Source organism: Meleagris gallopavo, chromosome 19, assembly GCF_000146605.3.
Source record: "Meleagris gallopavo isolate NT-WF06-2002-E0010 breed Aviagen turkey brand Nicholas breeding stock chromosome 19, Turkey_5.1, whole genome shotgun sequence".
Lineage (NCBI taxonomy): Eukaryota > Metazoa > Chordata > Aves > Galliformes > Phasianidae > Meleagris > Meleagris gallopavo.
The window spans coordinates 5,332,377-5,351,087 of NC_015029.2; the positions used below are offsets into that span (position 1 = coordinate 5,332,377).

Below are 18,711 nucleotides of genomic sequence, written 5' to 3' on the forward strand. Positions count from 1 at the left end.
CAACTCAGCTTGATGTCATCTGCAAACTTGCTGAGAGTGTACTCAATCCTAATGTCCATGTCACCTACCAAGATGTTAGGTAACATCTTGTTGAAGTTAGAAAGTTGAAGCTCTAAATACATTCCTTTTACTAACAATGATGTTCTTCAACACTTCCTTCACCTCTTATCCTTTCTTTTCCTCTTCCAATGTTAATAAATATGTATTATCTTCAAGTACTGCATCAGGCCATGTTATCAGGATATCCTTGAATCTACAGCAGAACATTTTGTCTTGACAAAGAACTGCAGGATTCATTTATTTGACCGGGCGGTGCGAGCCGGGGCTCCTCGGCCGGGAGGGATCCGCCGTGCTCGTGTCGGACGCTGCTCTGAAAAGGGGCTCCGAAGCGGTGGTTCTGAGTTTAAGGCTGGGTTTTCGGAGGAGAGGAGCACGGCTTCCCCTTCAGCCCTCCTGCGTGGTTCCTCTGATTCTCTTAAGCAAAACTCGCGGGCAGACGGGACAGGCAAGGAGGTGACATCGCTCTTCAGACAGAGAGCTCGCAGCATGGGGAAGTTCCGTCCTCAGTAATTTCCCAAACTTTTGTGATACGTCCATAGCAGGTTCTCCCTGTTTCCCAGGACTTTGGGTTCCCTTTTCCCTGGTCTGCCCAGCACAGGAGTAGGGCTCCCTTTGCTCTTGAGCAGCATTTTTCTGGAAATGCAGCCTATAAAAACGCTTCAAGGAGTCCCAGTGCGTGTTGTGGAGCACTGTGCTGTGCGGTTACTGAAGTGCTGCTCTTGGTGCTGAGCAGGCAGAGGCCTGAAGGTGTTCTGGGGTTCATACGATGAGCGGGGCGACCCTGATAGAATTCATGAATTCACATTAGTCCTTGGTTTCTTTAATAGTGGTCAGCTCTGCTGCCTCATGCTGCTGTGTGGCCCTGCATGGAGGCAGGAGTTGGACTCAGTGATCCTCGTGGGTCCTTTCCAACTGGGATAGTTATTATTGATTCTATGGTAAAAGTCGTGCTTACAGAAAAGACTGCAAACTGCCTCAAAATGATCTTTGTAGAGTCGATCTTTAAGGTGCTGCGTGCCGGCATCCTCAGTGCTTCTGGAATGGGGAGCGCTGCTCTGGGCTGCCATCTACTGAATTGCTCTTGTGTTGTCTGCAGGAATTGTCCTTGTTAGGGAAATGCAGCTCAGGCTTAGCACCCTGAGAACAGGTGGTTTGTCAGGAAAGCTTAGTGCTTTAGCATGACCCGAGGCTTGTTCACCCTAGAAATAGTGAAACTAGCGGGATGCTGTCACTGCTAGCTCCTGCAGGCTTCTCTCTCTGAATGGGGAACCCGTCTTCAGTAGAGACAGTGAATGTAATGCAACCTTCTTCTTGAGGGCCTCAAGTGTCCTCAAGGGAATGTTACTGAGAGGATACTGCTTGGCGAGCAGGACTTGGTGAGATAAAGGCACGAGCTGGGATAGATTTGTTTGCTTTCAGTCTCCTGGGACATTAATGTTGCTTTCTGAGAGAGGAATTGCTTCTCCTCCGCTGCCTCTGTTTCACCTCTTTCTTGTATCTCCCAGGCAATTCAGAGGAGATGGCTCCTCCCCTCCAGCAGAGCTTCATGATCCCCAGAAAGGAGATAAACATGGTTTCTGACATGGGCAAGTGGAAACGTTCTCAGGTATGACTGTGGGTTCAGGGAAACCCGGTAAGTGCTTATTATGTTACAGTGGCAGCTGAGTCTGGACTGGTAACCGCCTCTAGGTGTAAAGCAGGTTTGGGCAAGCCATGGGAAATTAATTGATGTGTGTTAAAGCAGGAGTCGCTGCCTGTATGTAGGAAAATGACTTGGCAGTGAGCTGTGGAGTCTGGCAGTCAAATGCTCAGACAAAGGAGCCGGGGAGAGCCCAGAGGTTGAGGGAGATAAGAGAGGTGTAAGAATTATTACTGCTCCCTGCCAACATGCCGAGTGGTAACTATTTCATCCCCCATAACCTGTATGTTGTGATGTACCAGCTTTACCCAACGCTGTTTGAATTCAGCTTGAATGTGATCTGGCTGTCTGGCCCTCTTACGACATCAGAGTGGGTTGGTTCCTGGTGCCTTCCCACTGTGCTGTACTGGAAAGGGCTCTAGAGCCAAAGCCTTCAATTTACTAGGTAATTTTTGTTTATAGTGTCTGTGGGGCAGGTGGAAGAGGCAGATTCTCTGTTCTCTGCCTTTAAGAGATGGCAGTGATGGCCTAGACTTGTTTCTCCTGTTTGTTCCTAAACAGCAGAACGAACTCTTGCTTAATGTCTTATGAGAAGCTTACTGTAGCCAGCTCTCTAGCAAACTTGGGGATTGCAGTTCCCTTTATTAAATCTTCTGAGATTGAGGATTTGCTCCTCTCTGGATTTCTGTGTGACAGAGTCCCAAGGAGCAAGAGCTAGCTGTGTGCTAGTCTAACCATTCCACAGAGTTAGAGCTACTGAGCTATTCTGCATGTGGTATTTCAAAAGCAGCTCATATAGAGAGCACAGCGGTGGGGAATTTGGGCTGTTTCCCACTTCTCCATCATGCATGTGTACAGGAGACCAGAAGGAGAAAAGAAGAGGTAATGACAGGTCTGGGAGAAGCAGTGTGGAGCAGAATGTCTGGACACCACAGATTCTGCAGAGCCAGGGAGTGTGAATTTGACCTGATAAGAAGCAGGGAGCTGAGAGAAGGATTTCAGGGGCGGTGTGAGCTTTCTTAAATTCTTCTCTCCGTAATTTTTTTCAGCAATGCAGAGTTGTTGGTGCAATCACCGTCTGCCTTCAAGGTCTGCCAGAAATAGCAATAACCTCACAGCAAGCCCTGTGCCCTGGCTGTCTCCAAGAAAGCAATGCTGTGTTCTGGGAAGGGTTCCCTTGGTGTGCAGGAGCACGATCATGCTGCAGTGCTTATTCAAACAGACTGTGGGTACTCACTGACACCTTGCTCTTTTGGATGTGTTTGCAGGCATACGCAGATTACATGGGCTTCATCCTCACCCTGAACGAAGGTGTCAAGGGCAGAAAACTGACCTGTGAATACAACGTTTCAGAGGTAGGAGGAGAGTTTAGATCTGCTTGTTTCTCCTTTTTTGCTGCTTTTGATTTATTTTTTTATTTTGGTCTCTACAGCGAGTATCTCCTAAGCAAGGGATGAGCTGACAACTTAATCTGGGAGAATAAATATAGTTGGGCTGTGTTTGGGGATGTAAATGTCAGCCTGTGCTGCTCCTTCCCGGTGCAGAGGCTCTGTGTGCTTGCTGTTAGGAAATGAAGCAAGCTACGGGTGGACAGAAACTGGTGATGGAAAGGAAGCTTCAGAAGGGATGTGTTTTGGCCCTGATTTTACAGTCTGGCTTCAACCAGCATTGTTTTGTAGATGTGATACTCCCTCGGAGAGAAGTCCGTACTGCTCCTGCTTCTCCCACTGATTCTCTGTGTGACCTCATCTAAGTGGTGCTGGGTCAGTTCTAATGTCCGTTTACCTTGTCAGGGACATGGCGTAGTGTTTTAGAGCCAGAGGGGAGGGAGGGCATCTTCCCTGCTGCTTTTGCCTTCCCCCAGTCATGTGTATGACTGTTCTGAGGTCGCTATGGGTGCTGCAGTGAACTGCAGAGCATGTGCTGGCTGCTGGCTGTGCTTCCATGTTGCATGCTGAATTCTCCTCCCTTGTTTCGTGTTGGAATGAGGAGATTCTTCGGTATCTTTTCACTGTTAAAGCTTATCACAGCTGTGCAAGACAGCTGGGAACAGTCTGGCTAGAGAAGATCTAGGTGGAATGGAAAACTGTATGTTTATAGATTGATTCTTGTGTGGGAAGGCAGCCTACAACGATCTTTAACCTAGCCATTTATGTCTGGAACAGGCATGTAAAGTCCAGCCTTCTCTTCAAGGAGTCCATGTGTGAATGAGAAACTTTGCTTGTACTTCATGGGGGGGATCAGGGATAACGAATGCCTCTCTAACAGGCTTTGTGTCCACCCTTTGTTCCTTTAATTCGGTAGAATGTGCCGTCAAATGCCACTCTTGCTTTCTACTGTTTGTATTTCACCTTTGAGTTTTGCCTTTGTCATAATCTTGCTCATTCATAGAGCAGTTCTAGGGAAACAAAGCATTAAAAATGAACAAAAGGGAGGAACAAAAAATCCCTCTTCTTCCACCCCCTCGGAGAGGCCGTCGGGCTGTGTCTGTGCAGCAGGTCCCTCTTGGAGTGAATTGATCCACCCACAGCCCCAGTACAGGCAATAAACAAGAGATGTGATCCCAGCTGCTGGGGATGTGGCAGGGAACATGTCCCATTCCCCTCGCGTGGGGGAGAGCAATAACCCGTGACTGGAGGCACAGGTGGAGCATCCCCTGGGTCGCCTTGTTGATGAGGTTGCCTGTTCATGCAGGTTTGTTTGTAGATCAAACTGCTTATCTTTGCTTTTAAAGGCTCAGCCCCTTGTGGCCTCTGCTTGCATCTCTGCTCTGCTTTCTTCTCTTTTGCCGTACCTGCTGCTGATGTGCTTTTGTGCTGTCCCATCTTCCTCCCTGATCAAATGCTGGAGATGCCTTCCTTTGGCAATGACCTCCTGGAATCCTTTCCGCTGAATGCGTATCCTCTGCGACTTACAGTATTGCTCTGCAAGCACGGTCTGTTCTGCTTTGAAAGAGACAGCTTAATAGGTTCTGTAGCGGTGTGTGTCAGTAGCAAACGGTCTGCTGGAGTGAGAGCCTGGTCCTTTGGGGGCTGAGCCCCTTCTGAGATTGGCTGAGCTTGCTCCTCTTCTGCTGAGAAGTCTGGAGTTTTGCTGGAGACATTGGGTGGCATTGTATCTGCAGGGGCTGTGTGATATCAGCAGGCTGTGACCTGCCTTCTCCTGCAGGGAGTAGTTCTCACATGGGATCTGTGCAGCGGGTGCTGGGCTGCAGCCTGCGGTGGGCTTTCAGAGCTGACTTTGCTCAGAGCAGCAGTGCAGCAAGGGGAAAGGTTAATGCTGACTGCGTGAGGGGCAAACCTTTCCTTTAAGCAGCCCGCTGCCCAGCAGTATTGGGGGAAGCTGGCTGACCTCATGGCTTGCTCTGCTCTATAAAGGGAAGCAGAAAATGCCCTAATTTCAGCACTCAGGTAGGGTGCGAGTTGCCCCAGCATCAGACTTGCTCCCTGCGGGTGGCCCTGGCTGCTCTGATGCCTCTGCAGCACCTCCTCCTGCCCCTGCTGGGAGTGATGCTGACAGGTCTCTGTTCTGCACGAGGCTCTGCAGCTCTCCTTTGGGACCGGCGGCAGACTTGGGGTCAAGGCGATGCGAAATCAGCACAACAGGAAGAGCAAAGAGAGCAAGGGGGGGTGCGGTGGCTGTCCTTGCTTTGATCACTGGAAAGGTAAAGCAAAAATAGAGCTTAAAAACCCAGCCAGGCAAAACAGGGCTGCAGTGGTGCTGATGGTTGTGTTCCCGTAAGCCCCGCTGCTCCCCTCCCTCCCCCTGCTGGGGTCAGCCCCGGCTGCACAAGTTTCCTCTGCAGGACAATGGGAGCTGCTGCTTTTAATAACCCCTTTTCAAAGGGCCGTGAGCCCAAACCGAGCCGCATCTCTTTAATTATTTATTGGCACGGCTGAGCCGGCAGCTGGGTCCTGCTCACCCGCGTTCAGTGGGGCTGCGCTTTTTAATCCTTTTAAAGCAAGTGAGTGGGGATGGGGAGGTTGGACTCTGTGCTCCCCGAGGCCTGCGGGCAGATCTGGGGAGGGGGAAGAAACCCGTCCTCAGCAACCATTTATCCAGGCAGCTCTGAGTGCTTGCTGAGAGGGGTTTGAAATACGGGAGCTGCTCATAATGAGCTGCTGGTGCCGGCGGATAAATCACCAGCACGATTTAATTATTTAATGCAACCCGGTGCTGAGGATGCTGTTGCTTAATTGGAGGGGAATGCAATAGCCAGGAAGGGATGGAGCTGAGTCCAAACCCGACCCATTGCAGTGGGGAGGTGCTGAGCTTCTGCAGCATAGAGTGAAGCAAAGAGGGCTGTGCTGCCTTGGTCTGTGCAGATCCTTGGCACAAGCGTGCAGCCTCCCCAAAGGACCTCTGTCCCTCAGCACGCTTGTGCTTTGGTCCTCTGCATTCCTGGTGTGCTCAGGTGAGGTGTTGCCCTTCCTCTCAGCCCCTGGCCTTGCTCATCAGCCAAGTGCTGAAGTCCTGTGGAATGAGTGGATCCTTGTCCTTCCTGATCCTTGTCCCCACTCTCTGATCCCACCACGTCCTGAGCTCCAAGGAGTGCTGCCAGAAGGATACTGTGCTGCTGTGAGACTGTTTCTCGTGGGTTCAGAGGGGACAGGGATTGCTGTCCAGCTTGGCCGTGGCTGTCTCTCTCCCCACCCCCTTCAAGTAGCACTTCAAGGGCTGGAAACTTGCTGGTCTCGGCTCTTTCTTCATCCTCCCGGCAGGCAGCAGGAAGAATTGAACCACAGCCCAGGAGACCAGCCGGCTTCACACGGTCGATGCCTCCAGCAAAGTCAAACCAGCCGCTGCTTCTGCTGTCCTCTTTGTCCCCTTGAAGGAGGAATCTCCTCTCGAGACAGAGGAGCCTACATTGCCCAGGGCCTGGCCAGCTGCTGTGGCATCTGATGGCTCTCTGGCTGCTTGTATTTGGGCAGGGAGAATCCCAGGCCCTCTGGCAGGCTCCATGGGTTGTCAGCAGAGTCTCCTAATAAAACTGCTTGAAGCTTCTTAAATAGTGGCCTACAGTACTTGAGACACCATACTGTGTTGCCTGTGGCTCTCTGGATCTCGCTTCTTTTCCTTTGTGGCTGCTGGTGTGCCTTCTCTGGTCACTCTCTTCTAAATCATGCACATGTTCCTCACTTTTTCCTTCCAGCACTGGATGCAAGAAATCAGCTCTTTTTCTTGCTGTTGTCTTTGTCTTCCCATCAGCATTGTTCTTGTACTGAGATGTTTTTCTTAGAACCCAGAGCTTCTCATCCTTGCTCTGATGAGACTGTTGGGGCAAGCCAGGCTGTCTCATCCTCAGGATGGACTGCATTTTGCCTATGCATTTTTGTAAGGTGTAGCATGCACTGGGTATCATGGGGTTGGAGCTGCCTTAGCAGTCTGGCTGGTGCAAGTTTGTAGCAGTGTTGTTACTCTAAGAGAATTGAGATTTGGCCCTGTTGTGCTGGGTGCTGTACAAATGCAAACACCCTCTCTGCAAATCCTGGCTCCTGAGATGTTCCAGGACAGGATTAGAGGCCTTGAGAAGGGAAGTTTACCTACAAGACCACACAGCCACTGGTGTGACTGTATGGTACGTGCTGCGTGGGGCACACAGGACCCTGAAGATACAGTGACTGAGTTTTGTTGGAGATCTCTGAATCGTGTGACACTTCCCTGCTACTCAGTCCTGCGTGTCCTACAGCTAGGAGCTTGCTTTAGCTGTTCTCCCTGAGGTTTTAGAGCATAGATAGTACTGTTGCAGCTGATGAAAGGCTGTGTGGGCGACTGGAGAGACTGCCTCAGGCTGGGCTTTGTACTGGGCTGATCTGAGGAGGGAGGGAGGGTTGCCTGGCCCTTCTGCATTTTGGGGAAAGTTGGCACATGCTGTTCCTGCCCTCCACCCTTGAGGAGGGCGGTGTGGGCTTCAACAATTCCAAGCCAGGGCAGAGGCCTGAGGGATTGCTCTGTTTCGTGACAGACCATGACCCCTCATTTTTCTTCTCTCTGTAGCCAATTGAAAAGCTGGTGGCTCTTCTGAACACACTTGACAGATGGATCGATGAAACCCCACCAGTGGATCAACCTTCTCGCTTTGGGAACAAAGCCTTCAGGACTTGGTACGCCAAACTAGACCAGGTGAGCATGTCTTTCATGTACAATGTTAAATGCAGCTCCTACAGAAGGGCAGCATGTTTAGCAGGGATAACAGAATGATTCCATCATTGTGTGGCAAGTGAGCAGTCTACAAAGGAGTTGTGCAGATAAGCTGAGAAGGATCCTTCTCTTGATCTATATCGCTTACTTCTGATTTGTTGCTGTCTTCACCTCTTATGAGACCATGTGGTCACATAAATGCTCTTTGATGGGTTTCCAAGTCCTGAATCAGCCTTTGGGGTCCTTCAAGCCCAAGGAAGACCTTTGCTTTGTAACTATTAGCGAACAGATGACAGAGAAGATCAGAGGAAGGTTGTGAAACTGCTTGATGTTCTTCAACTCAGAGTACATGCCCTGCACCAAGCTCTGGAGGTGGCACAGAGTCCAAGCAGGAATGTCCTTTTGCAGGTGGTCTGCTGCTCTGTTAATGCTTTGGTCCTGTGGGTAACTGAGCTGATGTATCTTTTTTTTTTTTTTTCTTTCCTCTGCAGGATACATGTGGCCTGGATGGGTGTTAGAATGAGCTTTCCCAGAATTATTCCATTTCTCTGCTTCTAGAATAAGCAAATTCTCTCCTCTGTCACTGCTGGCTCTTACATATGTAAGAGCGCACCATTGTAGCTCCCCACTCTGCATCAGTGTGAGAGCATTGTCTTGCCCTTGGGGACTGTGACAGATGTACACTCACTTGGGGGAGTCTTTTGTGTCTTCCAGGAAGCAGAAAATTTGGTGGCAACAGTGATCCCCAAACATTTGGCCAGCGCTGCACCAGAAGTGGCCGTGTACCTGAAAGAATCCGTGGGGAACTCCACCCGCATTGATTATGGCACAGGTACCTGAGCATGTTCAGTGGCTGAGACTGCTCTCCTTTAGGTAGTGACCCTTTGGAGCCTGCTGCTGGGTGTATTTAAATATGTTTTAGCCAGTTTTCTCTGTGTCAGTTTGGTACAAACACTTTCTTCCTCACCCAGCATTCATTGTGGGTTGTGACACTCTTCACATGTCTCATCTGAGGAAACATAAATCGAGCTGTGCAGGCCATTCTGGGATGAACTCTAGGAGTAGCTGTACTGCATATAGCAGTATTGCACAGCTGATCCACAACAGACAACTTAGAGGAATAAAATGTGATTGCTTATATTGGAAGTAAGGGAAGCAAGGTCGTAGACAGCAGGAAGTGTCTCGGGGTCTGGTGCTCCTTGGAGGTGACACTGCTGATTAGAGAAGGACTTTAAAATCTGAACGTTGAAGCATTTTGTACCTGAGGAGATACTGAATTGCAGGCTGAAGTAACCACTCTGGCTTCAGTTAGACCTAATGCAGAATCTTTGGTTTAAAACCATGTGGTTACTGCGTGCTTTGCTCCTCTGTCTGGAGGACAGGTGTGCTGAGACAGGTATGCTAAGCAAAGGTCAGAAGAGTAGGACGCTGTGGATACAAAGAAAGATGACTTCAGATTTGGGCAGGGAGGGGAAGAGGAGGAGGACTTGAGTTAAAGGATGAAGAGCTGGAAGTTGAGCAGTGCTTGCTAGGAAAGCTGCAGCTCATTGGCACCAGGGGGAGATGTTGTCTTTGGAAAAGGACCCACAGGCATGGGTTTTGTCAGCTCAGGGAAGGAATTTCAGCCTTTGCTCCCCTCCTGTGTGTCCCAACCAAGTGTCCCAAGTGTTCTAACTGAGGGTGACTGGAATATGGATGTACGTTGTTCCTACACTGGGAGCTGCACTTCTTTACCACGTGGAGCTGTTGATCCTAGTTCTGTGGTCCCTTCCACAAAGACATTGCTCTGATTTTGCTGGTTGTTTCTTTTCCCTGCTGTTAGCTGGAGGACCAAGCTGCAGAGGGTCAGCCAGAGATCCCAGTACCTTCTGGGACGATCTGTTCCTGCCAGCATCATGGGATCTGCATCCTTCCGACACAGATATTTTTAAGTGGGAGGAAATCTGTTTACTTGCAGATGTGAAGTTCTCTCATATCCTCTGAGCAGACAGACTGCTGTGCTGAGCTCCTGGGAAGGCCCTGCCCTGCTCCCAGCACCCCCACTTGGAGCTGCATTTCCTCAAGAACTTTTCTCTCAAAGTTAACAACCACCTTACAAATATCTGGAAGGCGTAATTTGGGTGGGTGCTGTGTGGGGATGAAATATTGTCAGCTCTTGTCATAACAGGATAAGGCAGCACATTAGGGACAGTGGGCAGGGGCTTCTTCTGTGGGAATATGACTGCTTTGATTTTTGAAGAGCTGTTGTACTCACCATAAGGTTGTCTTCAGGACCAGAAACACCCATGTCACATCTCATTTCTTTTCACTGTAGGACATGAAGCTGCGTTTGCAGCCTTTCTCTGCTGCCTCTGCAAAATAGGTGTTCTCAGAGTGGATGACCAGATGGCCATTGTCTTTAAAGTATTTAACAGGTGAGAAACCAGAAGGAGAAGGGCTGGAAACGTTGGGCCACTTGAGGGCAGATCCCAGACACAACCCCTTCCAGCTGTCTGAGATGTGTGAGACGCTACCATGAGTTCTATACATGGCACTCCTCCTGTAAGTTGGGCTGATTGTGGCCTCTCCCTTCCACTCATCCACGGCCATCTGGAAGTGAGAAACTATAAGGAGGTCCTTTAACTGGGATATGAGCTGCATAAAACAAGGGCTTCTGTGCCTGGCTAAAGAACATGAGTGCTGAAGGGCTTGCTGGCCTACACAAGAAGGGCAAAGTGAAAAAAGTGAAGACAAATTTAGGAAGCACATGTGCTTTTTAATAGAGTATAGCACATCATCTATTAGAGGTGTGTGCCTTTCTGGAATGTTACTGATACTGCAAGAGTATTTGGATGAAGTTCTGTGATAGTCAGAAATATCCGGTCAGATGTTATATCTCTTCAGGCATTAAAAAAAGTAATCTGTGAAGCTGGCAGGCCTCCATTGCTCCTCAAGATGTGTTTCCAGCCCAGGAGGTGGAGTTTTATCACTATAAAACCACTGGACTTGGCATGTGGAGTCCAGAGATCTAATGCAATTTGCATCTCTGGCATGAAAACAATCTTCAGTAGTACTTCCAGCTTTAATTTTCCACCTGGTTACAAAGGTTTGGAAAACTTGTTTGAAGAGAGGTGATCCTGAATGTTCATTGATTGCAGCTTAATCAAAGTGGGCCTTGCTCTGGGAGCTCATCGTTTTCCTTCTGTTAGCTTGGGCCATTTGCTCTTTCCCAGGACCAACTTTTGGTGCTTATTCAGCTGTTAAACCTGATCTATGCTTTTCTGTTGGGTTCGAAAGTGAGCATGGGGCCTTCCAAGAGTGGATGGTCTGTTTGGATCTCCTGTGTGAAGGCAGAGATCTGGATTTTGTGTCTGGAGTCCAGAAGACAGCCTTGTCTGAGCTCTTCCCTCTCTTTTGTCTCAGGTACCTAGAAGTGATGCGAAAACTTCAGAAGACTTACAGGATGGAACCTGCTGGCAGCCAGGGCGTCTGGGGCTTGGATGACTTCCAGTTTCTGCCTTTCATATGGGGCAGTTCCCAGCTGATAGGTACTAATGAAAATCTGCTCATGTCCCAGCCTGCCCTCTGCCCTGTCTGTCTAGGTTGCAAAGATAATGGGGCTTGAGACTGACTTTTAAATTCAGATGTGTCAGATTTGTGTATAATACAGCAGCAGAGTTTGCTTGGGGCTTGGATTTTTTTTCTCAGGTTTCCAAATAAAGCTAGTTGCTTAGACCAGGAGGTGGAAAGCTTCCATGTACAGTACACCTGTCTTTGTTGCAATGACTGCAAGCTTTTTGAGAAGAGAGTCCTGGTTTTGGCACTAGAGTACATGTTTTCTGCCCTGGGGAGTTTACCATTTTCATTACTAAGGCATTGGAGGTGAGGTGGAAGGCAGTGGCTCTGTGCTGATTTCTGAAAAGTTCTGGTGGGAGAGCCCTCGTGTGAAAGAGGGATGGGACAAAGCCTGACTGAATTTGGTCTCAGAAAGGGATGCCACGCAGGTGCTTTCTGTTGTTTTTTACTCTTTTCAGACCATCCAAATCTGGAGCCTCGACACTTTGTTGATGAGAAGGTGGTAAATGAAAACCATAAGGACTTCATGTTCCTGGAGTGCATCCTCTTCATTACAGAGGTGAGGATTTTTCCACAGGGAAGTTCTTCTCATACTAGGCAGTTAGCTCTGGCTCTGGTTTTCTCTTCCTCCTCTGTTTACTGTAATGGAGCTGTGCAGAAGAACCACTGTTGTGTCTGAGGTGCTCTCCTTGAATGAGTTCAAACTGGAATATTGAGGGGAAAGTGTGATTAGGGGAGATGGGCTGTGAATTGCTATTGAAGGGAGCTGTCACAAGAGCAAACAAACAGCCTTGGATCAGGCAGTGGGAACTTGGATGGAGAAGACTGGTGCTAGCAGGTGTGCTAGAAAGATGAAGTGGGAGCTGCAGAGCAGCTGGGCCTGCCAAGATAACCTCCCTTCCCTCCAGTCCTTGGGCACTGCCTGGGTCTCCCTTTGCTTAGGGCAGAGTCCCATATCTCTGTGCAGTTTGGTCTTCTCCAGATCAGAGCAGATTCTTCATTAAATGCATGAATAATCCGGATGGGAGACAGTGCTGAGGTTAGCCCAGCTGTTCTCAGGACCACTATCAGCAGCACGTTTCTGCTCAAATTCTGTAGGGCCCTTGGGCTACTGATACTCAGTGTGTTGCCAACCACCAGCAGTGTTTCTAAATTAAGGGGTTTATGGTTTCCCTCAGTTGGCCATGCTTTTACTGTCAACCTTGCTGCATGGTCTGGGCAGGGACAGTGAGAACCACATGCTCTGTTGTGCAGGGGATTTCCTGTCTATGGCAAGCAGGAGTTGATGGGATTAATTTTGAAGGATGGAGTGCAGTTCTGCCCATTTGTTCTGTTTGCTTTTCCCCCTCCTTGCTTCTCACTTTTGGTAATTAGATGAGAAGGGAGGTTACAGAGTGTGAATTCGGCCTTTCATGTAGGAAATTTTCATAGGAGCCTTTGGCCCAAACCCCAGGAGGTGCAGCATCAAGTCGTGCTGAATCCAGTAGGGTTTGTTGGTGTTCAGCACCTTGCAGGATTTAACCTCCAGAGCAGAGCTAAATTGTGGATGGTGAAGAGACTGAGCTGAGGACAGGAAATCCATTCCTGCTTCACCCTCATGGGAAGTGGGAGCAAAGATGCATTTTGTTTTCTTCTGTACTATCCAGACAGAGTACTAGCCTGTTAAAAATGTAAGAGCACGCAATTCTTCACATGTGCAGAGGGTTCTGCAGTACACAGATGACATGTACAATTTAAAATACACAGCACCAGACTGCTTCAGGTCACTCCGTTTTGGCCTGCAGAAAGGTACCTTCTGAGCAGGCATTTTTAATAAGTGATTTCACTTCTCTTTTGCACACTTACTCAGGATCGTGGAGTTTTTTCTATTGAGTTCCTCAGTGCCACCTGGTGGCAGGGAAGCTTCCTCTCTGGTGTGAGCCACTGAGAGATCGCCACAAGCTGAATCATCAAACTTGTAATATTTGCAATCCATATTCATGCAAGCACTGCTTTTTTATTTTTATTTTTATTTTTTAAAGATATTGCTTTTTAAAATGGGATTTTTCTCCTTCAGATGCCCAGAAAGTTTGTTCCTGCCAGTAGGGGGGGCTGGGGCAGCCCTGAGTGCTGCTGCTGCTGCTCCAGAATCAACAACAAAACAAAAATAGCAGGGGGAAAAAGGTACAAGGGATTAATGATTTTAATAAATGAGTGACATTATTTCCTTCTGAGCTATTCATCTGAAAACAGCTCTCCCATAAAGGTGTAGAGCAAATAGCAAACACTGCAGCAGTTCCCATAGTGGGTCTGGGAGGTTTTACCAACCCGAGAACAGGTTTTGTTTCAGCAAGCTGTGACCAGGCTACGTTGTTTCCTTTCAACCAAGAGAATATTCTCTTGAGCAGATATTTTTTTCTCAGCCTCTGGGTGACGTTTCAGGGATATGAATGTATGCCGTGCTGGTGTTTGCCACGTGTATATTTAAACCTCAGACTCTTAAAGTAACAGGGAGATGATGTCCAGTTTGAACCTGCTGAAACCTCCGCCCTGCAGTACCACCCTGCTGCACATGGAATGGCAGCAAGCTTTCTGCAAGCTGACCTGTTGTTGGCTAACCTGAGGGGTGTTTTTAATGCTTGGTCCTTGAACGGGAGGCTTATGGAGGTGGCTAGAGCTTGAGCTATCCCCTGCTGTCACCTTGTTCTGCTGAGGCAGGCTGCAGGGAGATGCCCGAGGGTATGAGGTTGGTTTGGAACCATCCCAGCATGTGATGGAGCCAGCAGCCCTGCTGCCGTGGTGGGATCCTGCCTGCTTCTGTGCTCTGAATGCAAGGGAGGGTTCTGGGGATTGCAAAAACCGCGTGGATGCTGTCCTTGCATAGCATGGGACAAAACCCCGAGCAGAGGCTGCCAGCTCCTGACCCTGCTGAAACCAAAGCCTGCTGAAACAGTCACCTCCCCAGGCACCTTCCTGCAGGAGACGTGCGGAGGTGCGAGGCCGGGGCTGTGTTGCTTTAAGAGCCCAGGGCAGGCAGCAAGAATTTCATCTTCAATCTGGCTTCTAAATTTGGAGGTTTGGGAAGGGAGGGCTCGGGTTTCGGCTGGAAGGGAAGGAGCTGACAGGAAAGCACAGCTTCAGCCGTCCCCCTCCCCCAGTTACTGACAGAGGAACCATTTACAAAAGGCTGATTCTCTTGGGAACTGAGAGGCAGGAACGCAGCGTCTGTGAGTAATTTCCTGCTCAATATGGCTGCTCTGACTCACTCCGTTCCCCTGGGGTCACTGCGGGACTGCAGCGCGCTCGCTGCCGCTCTCGTTCCCCCCAGCTCACTCTGTTTCTCTCCCTCTTCTCCCTTTGTGGGTGGAATGAGCTCATTTTCTCCCTCGTCCCCTTTCTCCCCTCCGCCCCACTTTGAAACAATAGCCATGCCTCCCCTTGCTGGGCACGCAGGGTCCAGTGGGCTGCGGTCACAACTGTGCCAGGGGCTTATGGAGCCAACAGAGCTGGAGCTTGGGGCCGGCTGGCTGAGCTGGCTGCCCCCTGATAGTCTGCTGCAGCTCAGGAATGAGGAGAAAAGCAAAGCACGCGTGTGAGGGCTGCTGCAAGCTGGGCCATACGAAGGATGGCAATGCTGGAGGAAGGTTTGGCATCGAAACACCTATCAGCAAATCAGCCTTACCAGGGGAAGCTCTGTGCCCACCGAGCTGCCCAGCACATGGGGCTCAGCCACGCGCGTGCTCCATGCTCCCCTGCCACGTGCAGCCTGTAGTGTGGTGCCCACCACTGCCAAATCCTCCTGCCTGATGGCACGCCGGCTCTGTCAAATGATGTTGTGCTTTGTCTATCTGCACGTTTCATCTTGTATCTGCAAGGGAAACATGCACGGCGCAGGGGAGCGGGGATGGCTCAGTGGCTCATCACTCATTCCCCTGCCCGTGAGAGCGATAGAGGGGAATGGGGACAGGTCTGTGCAAAACAGCTGCAGCCTGAGGTCAGCCCGTTTGAAGCTTGTTGTCCTCCAGGTAATGTTTATTTTTTCCTCCTCTTTTTTTTACTGCCATGCAGACCTTGCAGAAGGGCAGCAGCAGTTTCCCAAAGCGAATCGAGCAGCCTCGCTTCCTTTTAGAGCACTGTGTTTGGAGGCTGTTTTCCCACCCTCATGCCAGGCCTCTCTGTGCGTGGAGGGAAGGAGTCGGTTGTTGGAGCTGAGAGCAAGAGTCCAAGAGATTCCTCTCCCCCCATGCTCCTTTCTAGCGTGAGCTTCGGCCTTGTGGTTTCTGATGTCATGGGAACTTTGCTCACTCGGAGAGGCTGCGTTATATTTCTTCCTCTCCCTGAGGGTCTGTTTTTGTTCATGGAGAAGAAGAGAGAGAGCCACCAAGGGAATCTGCATGCAACCATCCCTGATTGCAGCTTTTCCCTTGTCCTGCCTCCTCCACACCCCTCTTCCTGGGAAGAGGAACGCCAGAGTGCTTAAGCAAAAAAACACCCTAAGGTGTGTGGCTGCAAGCAAGCAAGCTGCAGCTCTGGAGCATGTTTGGAGTGGGGCTTTAGGGAGTCCCCTCCTCTCCCAGGTGTGGATGCAGGGCTGCTGCTGACCTGCACTGCCCTCTGCATACGGGGAAAGGCAGCAGTGGTTGTCTGTGCTGCTTGTTGATTATCTGAATAGGGAATGAGTCATTTTCTTGGAAAGCCCAGCAGTGCTGAACAGGGAGGTTTCTGGGTAGAATTGGAACAGCGTTAAGCCAAGCTCTACTTGGAGGGAGAATAGGACTTATGTGGGGTTTTATAACAGCCATCAGCAGGGAGGTGTGCATAGGAAGGTTTGATTAGAGAAGTGTGGCAGGAAAAGGCTTAATTTCGTCAGGGAGGTGGGGAGATGGAGCACCATGGCTTCATGTGCAGTGGCTGCAGCGGGAGGGAGGGAGGGGACAGCACGGTGGAGTGGCTGGCGTGTGGCTCACAGGGCTGGTGGGAGTGTTAGCATGGTGAGTGTGAGTCACCACTGGTGCACAGCTCCTGCGTGGCCCCGCTCCTCAGCCTTGCTCTCGGGTCTCTTTCAGATGAAGACAGGCCCCTTCGCTGAGCATTCCAACCAGCTCTGGAACATCAGTGCCGTACCCTCCTGGTCTAAAGTCAACCAGGGCCTCATCCGCATGTACAAAGCAGAGGTGAGCACTGTGGGTGGGTAAGGGGAGGCTGCTTCGTGCTTGCCCAATGGCCACACAGGTCCTTGTGTCTGCTGAATATCAGTTCTTTGCTGCCTGCATCTCGTGCCTGCTGGTGCAGGGGCCTGTCACAGCCAGCTGTGCTCCTTGCTGCGTGGCTCAGAAGAAGGTGCTGCTGGCCAGAAGAAGGCTCCTGCCTGCACAATGTGAGCCACAAACCAGTCCCAAGACAGCCCTTCTTTCAGACATGGCTTTTGCCAATTCTTGTCGTTCCATAGTACAAGTCTCAGGTCTCCAAGTTAGGACTGATACTTTGACACACTCATCCTTCTGATTCCTACACTGCTGTTTTCCCAGCTGCAGGAGACCTAGTTTAAACCTCCATCCCATGTTTCAGGAGCACCAAAGCAGGTTGAATGCCTCCTGCCCATCTCTGCTGGCTTTGAGTCCTGTCCACGTAGTGCACCAGACCAGTGAGGCACAGCCTCCAGCGGGGCTTGGTGGTTCTCCATGGGCTCTGCAGGCTTTTCTGGCAAACCCTGACTGAGAGAACTGGGCAATTTTGGCTGTCCCTTATCTCCTTCCTGCTCGAGCTAACCCTGAACTTGGGGAAGCAGGACAGAAACTGCCACATCTGGGCCTTCTGCAGGAACTGGCTGAGAGGCAGCATCTCTTGCTGGGAAGGCCAGCACTGTGCTGGCCCTGCCGGAACAACGGATTACAGAGCTGCCCACTGTGGGAGGTGCATCAGTCCCCTTGGGTAGGGCTTGAAGGAGTTATTCCTGCACCCTGTGGTCTCTGCTCAGGCCAACCATGCTCCTGTTTGTTGCTGGGATGTGGGGCAAAGGCTGGGCGGGCAGCTCTAGCGCACAAAGGGGTTAACTGTGCCGAACTTGGTGCACTCCCTCCCCCAGCCCTTCCTCTGTGCTTCACATCCTGTGTTTAGGTTCCAGGCCACATACCTCTCTAATCTGCGAGGTGTCACTCCCAGGCCCGCTGGCTCCTTCCGCCCCCAGCTCAGCTTTCCTCCCAGCTTCCAGGAGGAGAGTAGGGCTGGGGGTCGACCCCCAAGGGGTCCCTATGTGCTGCCCCTGTGGATCTGCCCCTGCTCAGAGCTCTGTCGTGGAACCACTGCCTTCCTGGGAACCCTGAACGGGAGGCTCTGGTGTGAGAGAAAGGGATCTCGGGGAGCCCCCAGTCCTGAGAGCTCTGCTGTAGTGCTGTTGCTCCTCCACAGCACTGCCTGTGATCTTTCCTCTCCTTTGGGTATCCCCCAGGCACCCCATGTTGCTGTTTGGGTGCCCAACGTGCCCTGTTACTGCTTGGTTGGTTCCTTCTGGAGCGTGGCAGGGACGTGCCCACAGTGCAAGGGCATGTTCACTGGTGATTTGGGATCACTGTGTGCTGGCAGTTTTACCTGGCCTTCTGTAGACAGTACAACTCTGGGAATCCATCAGGGCGTGGGAGAGGCCACAATTGTTCCTAGGTGCACCACAAAATAGTCTTTTTCATGTTAAATAGCAGATGACATTCTCTGTGGAAATGCTGAACCTGATACTGGTGGGTTTCTAGAAACACCTAGAGATGTGGCTGTGCTGGGGGAGAATGTGGAAGCTGCTGGGAAGATTAACAGCACAAATTTAGGGTAAGGTATGGAAGACATTGAGTCTTCCACATGCTGTGTGACTTCAAATTTAGCTTCTTGCTCCAAGAACATTTGTAAATCTTAAAGGATTGATCTTAAATGTATGGTCCTCGTGCAGCAGTGTTTTGTCCTGGCACTGCACGGTGCCTACGTTCACTTGGATGGAGAAAACTACTGGGGAGTTCCCACTGATTCCTGGTATCTGCTTAGGGGAGCCTCTCACCCCACTGCTGTCTCAGTCAGTTCCTGTCCAGCTGGGGAGGAAAGGTGAGCGTGGACATCACCTTAGACTCATAGAATTCGTGTCTGCTGGATGTTCCCAGCTGCATTGCCTTCACCTTTGCTGTCTTTCTCTAATTAGGCACTGCCAATGTTAGCAGAAGATAAGTAAGCCAGCAGTCCCACGTACTGTCACAAAAGCTGTTTGCCTCGTGCTCAGTGAAGATCTGTGACAGTACTTGGGGTTGGAGGGAGGGAAGAGGGAAGGTTTCGGTTTATAATGGTTTTTTTTGTTTTTTTTT

At 50.3% G+C, this 18,711-nt stretch overlaps 1 protein-coding gene across 1 annotated transcript in view; it reads left to right on the forward strand.

Annotated features, from left to right (window-relative positions):
* Window positions 1-1,542: 1,542 nt before the first annotated feature.
* Window positions 1,543-18,711, forward strand: part of PTPA (protein phosphatase 2 phosphatase activator) — a 21,905-nt gene continuing 4,736 nt past the window's right edge. The window contains exons 1-8 of the mRNA XM_010720872.3: window positions 1,543-1,666; window positions 2,968-3,054; window positions 7,697-7,822; window positions 8,555-8,672; window positions 10,155-10,254; window positions 11,243-11,367; window positions 11,854-11,954; window positions 16,441-16,548. Of these exons, the coding sequence (XP_010719174.1) occupies window positions 1,580-1,666; window positions 2,968-3,054; window positions 7,697-7,822; window positions 8,555-8,672; window positions 10,155-10,254; window positions 11,243-11,367; window positions 11,854-11,954; window positions 16,441-16,548 (852 nt within the window). The 5' untranslated portion in view covers window positions 1,543-1,579. The remainder of the gene's footprint in view (window positions 1,667-2,967; window positions 3,055-7,696; window positions 7,823-8,554; window positions 8,673-10,154; window positions 10,255-11,242; window positions 11,368-11,853; window positions 11,955-16,440; window positions 16,549-18,711) is intronic.